The sequence below is a fragment of the Lemur catta genome, chromosome 5 (assembly GCF_020740605.2).
Source record: "Lemur catta isolate mLemCat1 chromosome 5, mLemCat1.pri, whole genome shotgun sequence".
NCBI classification, from domain to species: domain Eukaryota; kingdom Metazoa; phylum Chordata; class Mammalia; order Primates; family Lemuridae; genus Lemur; species Lemur catta.
In genome coordinates this window covers 77,682,658-77,698,346 of record NC_059132.1, presented here as the reverse complement: position 1 = coordinate 77,698,346, position 15,689 = coordinate 77,682,658, and the positions used below count along the sequence as shown (strand labels likewise).

The 15,689-nt window shown below is 34.9% G+C and overlaps 1 protein-coding gene across 1 annotated transcript in view; it reads left to right on the top strand.

Moving 5' to 3' along the window:
• Positions 1-12,422, top strand: part of ASIC5 (acid sensing ion channel subunit family member 5) — a 29,009-nt gene extending 16,587 nt beyond the window's left edge. The window contains exons 6-10 of the mRNA XM_045552163.1: positions 272-419; positions 3,291-3,347; positions 5,969-6,137; positions 10,533-10,624; positions 12,092-12,422. Coding sequence (XP_045408119.1) covers positions 272-419; positions 3,291-3,347; positions 5,969-6,137; positions 10,533-10,624; positions 12,092-12,282 — 657 coding nt within the window. The 3' untranslated portion in view covers positions 12,283-12,422. The remainder of the gene's footprint in view (positions 1-271; positions 420-3,290; positions 3,348-5,968; positions 6,138-10,532; positions 10,625-12,091) is intronic.
• The last annotated feature ends 3,267 nt before the right edge of the window (positions 12,423-15,689 follow it).

Genomic DNA, 15,689 nt, shown 5'->3' with positions numbered 1-15,689 from the left:
TTTTCTTCTGTGAGTTAATGTTTAGAATAATCCATCTCTCTTTCTTGATTAGCATTTGGGATATATATTAAAGGACCACTATTATATTAATTAATACTTACCTTTAGGGACTTTCAGGTTAATAGAGGAGGCAAAAGAGGCAAATGTAGTTGATGTTAAAAGATCAAAGAGCTCTGAGAGAAAAGTAAAAATATATATCAGTCGTTGTGATGGAAAATGGATGGCTTGACTTGGATAAATCTCCTGAACTGGGTGTTTATTTTATCTTAAGACAGTTCATCAAGAATATCCTTGGGGAGAATGCAATCCTAACATCAAGCTGCAGAATTTTAGCAGCTACAGCACTTCCGGTTGCTTGAAGGAATGTAAAGCCCAGCACATAAAAAAACGATGTGGATGTTTTCCTTTTCTGCTTCCTGGTAAATAATGGTGACTTTCCCCTTATTTAATTATATTTACTTAATTTGAAACATATAAAATGAACATATCATTAAATTGTTTTCCATTCTTATGAATTTCTATGCTGGAAAATCAGCCATTTGCCAAATACAACCTCAGCAGACAAATTTTAAATCATGAAATCATAGCAGAGATTTCTGGAAAAAAAATTGTGTTATCAGGGTGGGTCCCCAATTCTTATTCCCAAAGGCCGAAATCAGATGATCTCAAATGTCTAAAATGGCACATCCAGATTTTCTCAGTTTTTGAAAGAAAAATTACATTATGTATATTTCTTACTGATCCTTAAAAAAAAAAAAAAAAAAAAAAACCCTAGAAAATGATTTTCTTTGTGACTGTAAAAGAAACTTCAGGCCTTCTTTGCATACAATTTAAAACATTTCTAGAGCCATGGTTATGAGGCAAGCATCCAAGGGTGCAATAAGGCAGCAGGGATAAGAGCCGGATCCGTTCTGGGCTGCTCAGCTCAGCTCCACAGTTCTCATCTCCAGGATCTTGGACAGGTGACTTAACCTCTCTCACCTGCTGGAAGAAGTAGGGATGGGGAGGTGGGAGGAGAATAATATTCTTGCCCCATAGGGTTGTTGTAAAGATAAAAAGGGCATGTGTGTGAGTGGTTTGAAAAGTGCATGGCACAGAATATAGAATATAGTCTGTATGAATGTTATTAGTGTGGAATGGGATAGGCTTTAGTTTTAGGTGCCAGAGGTAGGTACAATTTGCTTGTCCTCAATAACGGGAGGTAGAAAGAAATTTCTTTAATTAATGGATCTGTGGGGCCAGCTCTTCATAGGTTCCTGAGGCTATGATTTGATTTTCTTTTTACATCTTGTAAAAACACTACCTACCTACCAAACTATTGCTCAGAAATTTCCAGAATCATCACTTCCTTCTTTTAGAATTCAGATTATTGATCTCTGGCCCCTTCAAAACTGCCCTTCTATAAAACATTCTGTAAAACTTTGGCTCTGATTTGCCATTTCCAATTACATCGGCAAAGTTACTGGAAACAAGTCTGAACTTATTGATGCAGAATACTGTTTAAAATTTTAAAAATTATTATTTCTTACAAACCACAAAATGAATAATTAATATGGGCCAGAAACAAGGCAAGATGCTATATAAAACACAAAGCATGACATTTGCATGAACTTTAGGATATACCAAAAATTCTCAGGAATGTCATCTTATTTGGTTAGATACTCACATATCCCTCTAAGTCTATTTATAAATGAGAAAACTGAGACTTCTAAACATTAAATTAATTAGCTAAGTGTTAGGGGTGCTCCTTCTGTGGGATGAGACAGAATTCTTGACTCAAAGATGAAAAGAGGCTTAAAACAAGGAGTTTATTTTACTTTCCAAGGGAGGAAAGGGAACAGCATGAACGGAAGAAGGAATGCCAGCCTTGAGAATGAGTGGCTTGGAATTTTATTGTGGTTATGGAGAGTAGAGCAGTTGTTGTGAAACGATAATGGAAGATGGCCATTTTCTATTAGGTTGGTTTGATCTGGCTCCTTGATCTGGTTTCTCAGAATTCAGTTTGGCAGGTGCCGAGAGGGCTACATGCCCTTTCCTGCTTGTTCAGTACTTTTCCAGTTCTGTAAAACAAGCTCTTAAAAAAACAAGTTAACTGCCAGGTGGTTGTGCAAGAAGCAAACAATGGGGCCAGCACACTGTTGTGTGCAGCGATGTTTTTGTATTAGATGATTTTCTAGCAATGCTGTCCTTTCACTAAGGTAACTCCACTAACATTCTGTAGAAGCAGTCTCTAAAATCAGCTTTTCCGATATCTGCTGTTTCCAAAATTTCATTGTTCTTTATAATGGAAGAAATGTTACTGCCATAAGTAAGGCACAATTTTGAAAAATGAGGCTTTTTCCTAACTTAATTTTGAAGGCAGATTTCTTTTTTTACTTTCAATCTTTTCAGAAAGAACACTTCCTTATACACGGTGTCCCAAAAGTCATCATACACAGGGAAAATGGAAATTGTAGCTAAATGTACCTTTATTTATAAAATATTCATTACAAAATTTTACAAAATTTTTCCTGTATATGGAGAGTTTTGGAACACCCTGTAGTTTGCCTAGCATTCCACAAATTGTCCACAAATTGTGAGTGGACAATCTCTTTTGGTTATTTTCAGGATTGTTACTAAATGTTGTGGCTAACCTCAGAAACCACATGGGTTATACCAATAGACAAATATTGTATTAAGGCTAAATGACTAAGACTTTAGAATCGGCCCTAGGATTAAACCCTGATACATATTGATTTTACTACTTGTCTCAAGGTCCACAGAAAGTGTTTAGCAAATATTGGTACTTATCTGCCCCCATCCTATTCCTAGAAAGGCTGCTCATATATATACACACACTCAATGGGATTCTATTTCTCCCAGTGGATAGAGGGAGAAGGATGGAAAATACACACAATGTACCAAGGCTTAGTTTCTTCATCTGTAAAATGAAGATTCTCAAATCACAGGATTGTGAGCAAGATCAAATGAGATGATAACTGTGAAAGTAACTTAAAATTTGAAAACTATCAACATTTTAAAATTACTGTTGGCACTTAAAGATTTTAGAATGATATAGACAGATGGAAAGAAATAGAGAAATAAATAAAAGCATTATCCTTCATCCCAACATATGTTTTCACTGGGTGTTAACATGCTTTCATACTTTTTCTTACAAAAGAATAAATTTCCATATGTATGGATGGGAGATGGATGAATGGATGAATGGAGGTAAGAAAGGTATTTTTGTCATTAGGTCACTTATTTTATAAAGTGTAAAGTCTCTATTTGTTATACTCATTGTTTTTAAGGAAATGGGATAGAATGTGACTTACAAAAATACTACAATTGTGTTTCTCCCATGCTTGGTAAGTGGTTTTATTTACTTCTTTTATTTTTAGGATTCATATTAAAGTTGCTCAATGTAATTCAGGACATTAAATCATACTATGGATACCTCAGAAATGAAACAGAATGTAGAGTATAAAAGGGAGAGTTTTTTTAAATGTTCTTAAACAGTAGCTTATATAAACATACACAGTAAAAACAAACAAACAAAAACAAAAACTCTCTGATTTTAAGACACATCTGGATTAAAGATACACAGTGACAAAATAACATCAGAGAGTTCGGTTTTTATTTCTAAATCCTTATATTGTTTTCAGAATTTTGTATTTTTTTATAATCAAAATAGCCTTGCTGTTTTTCTCTTATTACACAAATTGAATGTGTCTGTTGTGAATAGTTCAAACATTACAGAATATAAAAGAAACCATGTAAAAAATCAGTAGAAGTTGCATCACTCTGAGAATTACTCCCACTGTTTGGGAATCATCCTTTCACTCATTCATTTTATTATACATATGTTATATATAAAATTTTTTCCATAAATGGAATCATAATCATATATGCTGTATTTATTGAGGGCACCTTTTTTTTAAACAGCCTTTTTTGGTTTTTTTTGCTTACATACCTCTTACCTTAACCCCCAATCAATGTAAACACTATAGTACATTCTACCATAACTGTCTCCCCATATATAGCTTTATATTTATGACTTTAAATCATTGATTGTTTTATTGAAACAGAATCCAAATATGTACTCTTTCGTGAAACTTGCTTTTCTAACCCATTGTAGAAATATCTCCAGAACAATGGAATTGATTTAACGGGTTCTTTTCAACAGTTGTAAAATATGTCACGGTATGAATATGAGTTGAAGGGATCTTATATTTTTTTAAAGCCCACACGTTGAATATGCAAAAGACATATTACTAACCAAGAGAGTGGGAATTATGCTGCCAAATTTCTTCTGATTTCCTATCCCCGATGAAGGCTGGATGGAGAACTTGGGGAAACAAATCAGGCAGTTCTGCATTAACTGTTGTGGGATAATGGGGTCAGAGGAGTGTGTGTGAGACTGTGTATGTGAGTGTGTGGGTGTGTGTATGTGTGTGCGTGGGAGTATGTGAGTGTGTGAGCATATGTGTATATGAGTGTACGTGGGAGTACAGGAGGTATGAACGTGTGACAGTATGTGCGTATGTGTGTATGAGTGTGGGTGGGCGTGTGTGTGTGAGAGTATGTGTATGTGAGTAGGTGGGTGTATATGAGTGTGTGTGAGTATGTGAGTGTGTGAGCATATGTGTGTGTGGGAGTGTGTATGGCAGTGTGGGTGTGTGAGAGTATGTGTACATGAGTGTGTGTGAGTGCATGGGTGTATGCGACTGTGTCGGTGTATACGAGTGTGTGTGAGAGTATGTGAGTGTGTGAGGAGTGTGTGTGTGTGTGAGAGCACGTGTATGTGAGTGTGTGGTGCATGAGAGTGTGTGCATGGTAGTGTGTGAACATGTGTGTGAGCGTGTGAGAGAATGTTAGTGCAGGGAAAGAGTGGTGGTCCTTCACAGTAGCCTTAAAGAACTAGTGGATGCGTGCAAAAGTTATGGTCTAAAGAAGTATCACAGTTAGGATCTGAAAAACAAACCCAAAGTGGGTCATTAATCAGGGGGGTCTTGGTGAACAATGGGTTCACAGGAACAAAGGGTTTTTGTTTCAATGCCAAAGGGAAAACGAGAACCTGAATATCTACCAGGAGTGAGGACGGAGATGGGCACTGCGGGGTGGTCCAGGCTGGGGACAAGCACCACGCCAGCAAGGGCTTTTCCCAGTGCACATTTGCGCATTTGCGTGGACAGCCTGGCTGCTCTCAAGGAGCCAAGAGAGGACAGGGACAGAGGACCTCAGTGGCTGATTTAGAAGTTACTGGGTCCATAGAGATAGGAGATTTTAAACACCCAGCCGCATATTTCACATCACTATATGTTGTGACAAGGCTAAAGGTTAGTTTAATTTAAACCTGAGTTGGCTTTCAGGATCATGTTTGAAAGTTTTTCTTACGGTGACACAAAATCACACAAACAACTTTCCATCTTTGTCTTGTTCATATATCTTATATCTTATGGAAATAGAGCCAGAGACTTCCTGGAGAGAATTTCTTATCTCTAACAAAGATCCTAATCCAGTGACTCAATGAATTCCAAGATAACAATTCCTATGGTCCATATTCTGTCTGCTTTGCTTTATTTAAAATAAAATATAAACACCATTTGCTAAGAAAGTATTAATAGTGTGACAGAATTTGTAAACCAATTTTTAAATTTATTTTATTTTTTTAATTGACAAATAATAATTGTACATATTAATGGGGTACATTGTGATACTTCAATACATACAATGTATGGTGATCAGATCAGGGTAATTAGTTTGTCCACCATATCAAACATCTATTGTTTCTTTGTGTTGAGAATATTTAATATTCTCCTTCTAGCTATTTGAAACTATGTATTATTGTCAACTATAGTCACCCTACAGTGGTAGAACCACTTTTTTTTTACCATTGAAAGTGAAATTATAAACTTTAAAAAGCTCTATCTTCCCCATTGTGAAATATTCCTCTTCTTTGAATTCCCTCCCCTGATTTTCATTTCAGACCACATTGAATTTAAGGAATTATGTACAGTGGGAACACATAATTCTAGCTGTCCTGTTTCTTGTGAAGAAACGGAATATCCTGCCACTATATCTTATTCCAGTTTCCCAAGTAAAAAAGCTTTGAAATATCTTTCCAAGAAGTTGAATAAAAGCCAGAAATATATCAGGTAATCTTGTTAGTCTTGTAAATTACTGGTAATTAATGTGAGTATTTCCTTTACTGAAAACTCTCAAAGACTCAGGAAATAAAATTCCTATCAATCAAGGGAGGTGACAGCTTGTCACTGAATTTACAATGGTAGCATAGAATTTTTAAATTAGATAACGTCATGTCTTTAAACCACTTACTTTAATTGTGTGAAAGGAAAATGATGTTTGCTTGAGGAATTTGCTCATGATCACACTTTTACTGCCCCAACTGAGGAAAATAATAATTCCGCCTAATATCAATGAATGCTTTAAAATACGAAAATTCCTTACTAGTATATTATATAGTTTGAGACTTCTAGTAACTGCATAAGGTAAACGGAACATAAATTATCATTCTAATGTCACAGATGAGGAAACGGAAGCACACTGTATTTTAAGTAACTGTCCTATAAAGGTAGCAGCACAGAAAGAAATTGTGGCCAAAACCTTTGACTCTCATCCCCATATACTTTCCACAGAGGCACGTGATTCCAATTCTGATTAACTGAGTATTAAATGAGTTCTCTTTCTGCTATACCATGCTGCCTCTTAGTAACTACAAATCAAATCTCATAAAGAACTCTTTGTTTTCTAACTGGAAACAACCTTAACATTCCTCTTTGCTTTTTATTTATATTTTTAGACCTAGGACATGAAACAGCAATGTAGTATATTGGTATTTGTACTTATATTTATTAATATAAATATATATTAACTAATTTAAAGTTGATTTACATTTGCACGGTCAAGTACCTGACTTTGAAAGTGTGCTTTGATTCTAGTTTTAGCCTTGTATTTAATTTAAAAAACTTTTTCCTCATGTAAATGCCTACACAGCAAAGTGATCTTTACAAATCAGAAAGAAAAAGCATTTTCATCAAGATAGGACTGATGGAGGTATGATTTCAAACACTTAGCAGATAAAAGAAAGAAGAGCTACAAAATTTGTAATTATGTCTTTGTTTATACTTCTGACTCTAACACATATATCTCTGTATTTCATTTTAATGTGGGAAACCGATTTGCTTGTAATGTCATTCCTATTATATTTAAATATGACTTAAAAGAGCACTTTGCATGACTTTTGGCTGATAAAAATCTCCTGAATTTCATTATTATTTAATATGCAGAGAATATAGGCATGATTTTGGAGACATGTTGGTGAATCAGAAAAGAAAGCTGTGTAAAAACAAGATGATCCTAAGAATGCAGGTTTTTTTCCCCCAAACTCAGATTGTTATAATTGTATCTCCAATTAATCCTATCACATAGTTGACATGTAGGGACTTCACATGGTTGTGAACAGTGGAGTCTATTACCAGGAGGATTAAGGTAAGGAGCTGAACAAAGGCGGCTAGACTCAGAAGTTGCCCAGATCCTAGATAGAGGCAGTTAGAAGTCACACATATGATTAAGAAACTGGTTTGTGGACAGAAATCAAAGAGTGATGAATCAGAAAATACAAATGCCAGCTGGGGGCAGTAGCTCATGCCTGTAATCCCAGCACTTTGGGAGGCTGAGGTGGGAAGATCACTTGAGACCAGAGTTGGAGACCAGCCTGGGCAACATAGTGAGACCTCACCTCTATAAAAACTGAATGAAAAAAAATGAGCCAGGTGTGGTGGTGCACACCTGTAGTCCCAGCTACTTGAGAGCTCTGAAGCTGAAGATGGAAAGGTCCCATAAGCCCAGGAGCTGAAGGCTGCAGTGAGCTATGATCAGGCCACTGCACTCCAGCCTGGCCAACAGAGTAAAATAAATAAATAAATAAATGCAGTTTGTCAAAAGAATGGACATAGAATCTTAACAGTAGTAAGATTAAAAAGAAGCAAACTACTTTAAGCATGAATTCATATGTATGTCTTCCTGGGGCAGAAATCAAAGCCACATGATGGCCAATCCAGGGTCCCAGGTGACAGCTGCCAGACCCCCAAATGATGAGAAGCTTAGCTTGACTGAACAGGCAGTGAGGTGGTGAATATAAGGGTAAACTGTGACTGGATATAAGCCCATTTCATTAGCAAAACAGTGAATTTTTTAAATTGTTTCATTTTAACTTAAATTTTGAAATAAAAATTGTTTGCTTTGTGCAAAACCAATTCATTCCCCTTAAGGCAGCATTCATGTTCAAGCATCTGAAAGCATTTCCTTAGCGTTTTGTAACACAATGAAAAACCCAGTTTTTATTTTATAATATGCCTCTCATGACACAAACAAATATTCTCGGACATAAATCCTGAACAATTTCACTCTCACCATGAGGCACAGATTCAGTGTGACCCAAATTACTGGGCAAATCAGCTTCCTGAGAGGAATTGAGTAAATATCACAATATATTTATGGGGGAGGAATTCATTTTCTCTCAAAAACACAGATGGAGAATGTTTGGAAATGATTATGAATGTTGTGCTTGGGAAATTAAACAATATTATCAGTGTACATGCAAATTAGGAGCATAACAGAGGCTAAAAGGATTGAAATCTTATTGAAATTTCTGTACTTCCAAGACAACTTTATTATTTCCATCACTTTGGCAACTGCTTTATTATATGTAAATATTGCCATACCCCCCATTATCTATTTCAACATAGTACATTTTCCTGTTACCGAGTTTTAAACCAATGGATATTAAGTAAATATATTAGTGATGTATTTTAAATTAAGTATATTTGGAAATATTGGTTTCAAAAACTGTAAACAATAAAGAGAGTGATTTACAGCCACATTTCTTAGATATATTAAAGAATACCAAATAATTCTAGAAAACATTGTTAATAGGATCCATTCTTAATGACAATTATTGTTGCCATTTGTAAATCATGAGGTGGTTGGTTTCCACGTCACCTTATAGCACAGGTGAATATTTATTCACTCATTTATTGGTTTCCTCTTTAATTCATTCCCTTATTTGTTCATTTTACAAATATATAATGGGCACCTACAATGTGTTAGGATTTGAGGAGCATTCGAAGCATTAGGAATACCTCGGTGTACAAGACAAAAACCTTGCCTTGTTGTGCTATGTCCACTGGGACGGAGATGGACCATAAATATATCTAGTCACATCACACGGTGCCTAGTGCCATGGAGGGAAGGCACCAGAGAAGCAGTCTTGGGAAGCCAGAGCCAGGGAGGGTTGCTTCCAGGGTTGTGGGGCATGATCAGAAAAGCCTCTCCTGAGAAGGTGAAGTTTGAGCAAAGACCTAATGCAGAGGTTCTCCAAACTCCATAGGGGAGTTTTATTTGCAGTATACTGGGAAGTCTTGGGGTGAGGGGTGAAGGTTGAGGAGAAGAGTGACATGATGTGGCAAATAGTAGGCGTATATTTTAGTTACTGTATGAACAGAGGTGTGTATTTGTTGAGGTGAAGTGCATTAAAGTTGGAAGCAGAACAACTGGTGAGAAAGCTATTGCAAAAATTCAGGTGCAAAATAATGAAGGACTGAGCAAAGGTGGTAGCACTGAGTCGGGTTAGAGATGGCAGCAGTCCAGACACATTTTGAAGGTAAGGCAAATAGGGTTTCCCGATGGATTGGCTACAGGATGTGAAATTTTATAGTACATTATATATCCGGGGAAATAGCAAGAGTTTGACTTGGAATATGTTAAATTTGAAATACCTGTTAGACATCCAAGTAGAAATAACAAGAGGCAATTGAATATATTATTGCAGTTCAAGGAAGAGAGGTGGCTGGAGATAGTGAGAGCTTCGAAGAGCCCATAAAGGGCTATAATTTTATTTTGTAAAGTTTTATTTTTTTTTTTATTTTTAAGAGAGCTATTATTTTAAAATAATGTTTAGCCACTCCAGTCACATATAAAGATTTCTAGAAGATATTAAGGAAGCAGAGTCTTTGCCCAAATATACATTAATGATATAGAGGAAATAACCAGCATATATTGAACATTCAATATACATCAGGTTCTGTGCCAGGTTCTATACATTATTTAATTTCTCCTCATCTCAACTCTGAGAGTTCAAGTAAAATTCTGACTACTCATGAGGAATCCAAGATTCAGAAAAACAATGTGGGTCACATAAGTAATGAGGGACCTAACCAGGGTTTGAATTAAACTTAAGAACACTTTTAAATTTCTGTAAATACTTTAGTCTACTTAGTGGATATTTACATTTAATGTCTTTTTTAGTTTCTTGGGAATGAGGTGGAGAAAAAGAATTCTTTCTCCTAAACACTAGCATGACAAAAGTACCTTATTAAATCATGCTAATTGTGATTAATATTGAATTTAATTCTGTGCCTAATTCAACAATTAATAACATCTAAACCAAAAATGAGTATTACTTTTGTCAGCCGGGAGTTAAATGTAGTGCTGACAATCGTGAACTATGATAACTCTGTTTTTGTCCCTAGGGAGAATCTTGTAAACATTGAAATAAACTATAGTGATTTAAACTATAAGATAACTCAACAGCAAAAAGCAGTGAGCGTGCCTGAGTTACTTGGTAAGTGTTATTTAGTTGTTTCTCATTTTTTTAAAATTTTTAGTTAGTTTTTTTTTCCCCTTTCATATTTAAAGTTTAGCTTATCTATGAAGGAAAAAGAATCAGTAGTACTTGTCATTCGGCTACTATTTCCCACTCTCTAGAAAACACCAATGTAAGCAAACCTCACGTGGACTTCGACAAAGAAAAGGCCGGTGGTGTTGTCATTTCATACTCACACTCACATCATGCTTTCCCTTCTTTGATGAGACTGCCATCCTCATCAAAGGACTCTTGTAGCGTTTTTCAGCAATCCCGCATCCGTGTAGAGTCAGCCACCTCATATCTTCACACAGAGCTCCACCTCAGAACCCGAGGAAGTAAAATTAAGTATTTAGTTTACAATCACTGTCTGCTCACTGGCCTTCGTTACAAAGTCCTTAACAAACTTAATTGCTGATTTCCTAGATCTCACTGCATCTTAGAGGAGGACATGCAAGAGATAGAAGAGGACATTAGAGTCAGGCAAAGTGACAGCAGTCAGACATAACAGTTGAGACTGTGAATAGGGAAGAAGTATACATATTCCGCAAAGCTCTTGGAGAAGCCTATACTTCATTACCACAGTTTACAAAAATGACATGATCCTAAGAATGGCCCAGGGCAATGAGATAATGATTAATAATGTAATCTATTTTAAAAAACAGTGCTGGAGTGGTCAAATTCAGACACACAAATTCAGAAAGTAGAATGGTGATTACCAGGGGCTGGAGGCGGAGAGATTGGGAAGTTAATGTTCAATGCATGCAGTTTCCGTGGGGAAGAGAAAAAGGTTCTGGAAACGGGTGAAGAGAATGGTTGTATAACAATGTGAATGTACTTAACACCAGAGAACTGCACACTAAAACATTGTTAAAATGTTATATTTTATGTTATGCGTATTTTACCGCAACAAAAAAGCATAAATAATAAAAATAAATATAAATTTTAAAATCATCCAAAAAAGGCAATACTATGCTAATATACTTTGGTTAAATGAAATATAAATGCTTAAAAAGAAATAGTTTGGACACTTGAAGTCACAACTTGCTTGGAAATTAATTTTCTGGAAAACATCTTCCAGTAATGCCATCTGGATGGTATTTCTGCTCCTTATGTAACACATGGACCTGAATTTGTAATTATCTAGGATCTTTTATGACTTTAGCAAGCTTTTACATCCTCCAAAGCCTTTGAGTTATATTTTCGGAAACAGATTTTCTGTTTGCTTTTTCACCTGTGGTTTTTGAGATGATTTGTATGAATATTACTATAAGCTATTACTTATTGCTATAACTTTATACCAAATTTTAAAATAATACACTGAACTCACCTTCATATAATATCAGTTATCATTAACTTATGAGCTTCAAATAATTTAACTTCTAATAATGTCTAACTTGCTGTTTATGGAAAAATGACATTCAATTTTTTTTGGTTTTATTACAGCAGATGTTGGTGGTCAGCTGGGCCTATTTTGTGGGGCCAGTATAATTACAATTATAGAAATCATTGAATATATATTCACCAATTTCTGCTGGATATGCATTTTCTTTTTGGTGAAGATACCTGAAATGACCCAGTGGACTCCTCCACCTCAGAATCATATGGGGAATAAAAATAGAATAGAGGAATGTTAATGTTAATGTTCACATAGAATAAAAGCGTTTGCTTTTCTCTTCACAATACCTTCGGATTTATCATGACTATTTCATTGTTATGTAACTTTATATTGTGGTTTTGGGGGTTCAATAAAAGCCAGTGAAGATATGTATCGCTTTACAAATATTTCTATCTATCCATCTATCTATCTACTTGTTCTTGGTTGTGTCTGTGTATTTATTTATATATATGAAAGAAATGGGCACTATTTATTTCACCTTTGTATTTCCAGTACCTAGAACAGCAGAGATTACATAGTTGGCATTTCATAAATTTATTTTCAATGAATAAATGTTTGTATAATGGAAAAAAAGACATTCTTTGTGACAAAATATGTACATTATATGTGATAAATCAACTGTGAGAAGACAAAATACTTCTTTCTTCAGGAAATACTGTATACTTTATAACATTTTTCAGAATTTTCATTTTTACTAAGATTCAACTTTTTTTTCTTTTACTTGAAGTGTTCCATTGTAAATTACTTTTGGAGGGGCAGAAATCTATATTTTCTACATAGGTATATACTTAAAATAAATCTAATTGAAAATAAGGTTAAATCTGTAGTTTATTGAATGTACATGGTATTTTGTCATTTTTTTCCCGAGTACTTCTATTTACTTACTCAGTCTAGAGAGGAAATTCTAGAGTTTCGGTATTCTCCTTACCCCTGAGGTTATAGACCTACTTTCAACTGCTCAGAATATTCAATCAATGGTGAATTATTCAGAAGGCTTCTTAAACATAGTTAAGAAATCATAATCAAGTCAAAGACATCTAACCTCTAATTCATTCTCTGCAGTATTGCTTTTTTTTCCAGACACTATGAAAATTAGTTGGGAAAATCTTGAAATGTTGTCTTTAAGCTTAACAGTAAGCAAGTGTTAATGCCTTGGGAATGAGGCCAGTGCAATCTGGTGGGAGTCAAATTAGAAATATGTATATTTCATGACTCAGAAATCCCTATCTTGGGTAAATACTGCAGAGAAATTCTCCCACAGAGATGTGGCATGGACCTTCTCACTTCCTACATTGCGATTCTTCTACTTATCCAAATATCAATCCTAAACTAAACCAAAGTGATACTATTCTTTCCCTTTTTTTTCAACATACTGAACAATTTGAAACAATTTTGTATTTTCAGTGATTCATAGAAAAATTCTGTAAATTTTGTTCTAGGTCTCACATAAAATGGGTCAAGTAGCAGAATATATAATTGAGAGGACTGTCCTACTTTTTGGACTTAATGAAGCTTGCATTATAAAAAATATTAAGTGTTTTGTATAGCTTATTAATTTCTTTTCCAATATTCCTATACTATGAAAATGACAAATATATAAAAAGACCCTTGAACAATGCAGGAGTTAGGAATGCTGACCCCCACACACAGCTGAAAATTCACATATAACTATTGACTTCTCAAAAGCCTACTGTTGACCAGAATCCTTACCTATAACATAAACAGTCAATTAACCCATATTTTGTATGTTATATGTATATTATATACTATTCTTATAATAATCTAGAGAAAAGAAAATGTTAAAATCATAAGAAAGAGAAAATACACTATTTATTAAGTTGAAGTGGATCATCATAAAGGTCTGCATCCTTGTCATCTTCACATTGAGCAGGCTAAGGAGACGGGAGAAGAGGGGTTGATCTTGCTGCCTCAGGGGTAGCAGAGGCAGAAGAAAATGCCCATATAAATGAACCTGAGCAGTTTGAGTTGTTCAAAAGTCAACTGTATTGTGTTTGAAATAAATTAAATAGGATTGATGTCATGGAAGAGCTAACTAGCTAAGAATGGAGATTCTTAAATTTGTCATTGAAGGTGGATAAACATATACAACCCCATAAAAACAATGTAACATTCCTAAATTGCCGAGTGAGAATGGGAGTGGAGGGAGGCAATATGCTTTATCTTTGCACTTAAAGTATTGTTGCTTACAGTAAACATCTGCAAAAATTGCCAAGGAAAGTCAAAGAATAAATTAGCAAACTCAGCTCATCATGTTTCAAAATTTGGGGGAAGACAATGGGGTTATGAAATTTCTGATATAACTTAATATACTCTTTAGTTTTAAAATGAAAGTCATCATAATTTTGTGGGCTTTTTTTGATTTGGACAGAAAGCGTTTTTGCCAAATATGGTTAATGAAATATTTTTATATACAAAATACAAATTAGAACATTAATCAGTTAGTAAACTAGTTATTGTGATCACATATTTTTAAAGGTAGTGAAGTGATAGGAAGTATCAGAAACTTTGCCTTTTTGCCCTTTGCTTTCTACATTAACTATAGATTTGTGATATAGAGGAACACAAATTTAAATGCCTAATTTAAAATGCCTTTAAAACAAAGAGGGAAAATATAACAACGCAATTGAGGAAGCTTTGGGTCAGCATCGTAACAGCTGCTGCGCTGAAGCAGAACACCAGAGGGTGCCCCTGACAAGTTCCAGCACTCAGCACCAGCACCTGAGCAGCTTTAGCGAGTGCAGGGCCTGGCTGGCCTTGTCTCTTATTTGAAGCTCCCAAATCAAGAAATTTTGACATTTTTTTTTCCAACTTTCCTCTTACAAGCCTATGATGAGGCATAGTGAGTCTGTGTCTATTCTTATGGAGTTACAGAGACAAGTAAACAATAAAGATGTTATTAATTTTAGCTCTCTTTAAGAAAAATAAAAAGCAAGGGAAAACCTATTTTTTGGGGGGATTCTTTGGTTTTGTTTTTTGAAAACCTATTTAATCTGTTTATATTTTCAAGAATTTAAAATTTAGGTTTCTGTAGCTAAGTGTGATTCAGGTTTCTTTAGGGACACATAATTACCATTTTAAATCTGGTTAATAACATCTTTCAAATTCTCTAAAATACATACACATACACACACACACACTCATTCTTATATACTTGTGCTAGTGGTGAGAGTGGAAGGTATTCATGGGGAAATTCTAGGTGAATTTAAATGAATTAAAACAGCTAGGAAAATCATTATGCTTCTAAAGATAGAATTTAGTAGGAGTAGTCAAATTTAGTATATATGTTGAAACTATTTTAAAAAAATCCCACCATGTATACATTTTTGCTAATCAAGTCCTCTTTTAATGACACCGTTTAGAAGACAGTGCATATATAACCTTGAATGCTGAGATGTGTTCATATACATCAATGATATTTTACTATCTGATAGTAAGAACAACTGCTAACAATTTAAATATGTTTACTTTAAACTCATAACAAATTGTTATTTTTTCTGGAGATCCCTAATGTAAGGAAATTTACAATCCCTCCAGGTAGGCCAAGAGAGATTTGGGGGCACTGGGACTTGGTGAAGAGGGAAGACAGAAGAGACTTCAGCCAAGCAGTCCTTTGGCTGGCGCTGG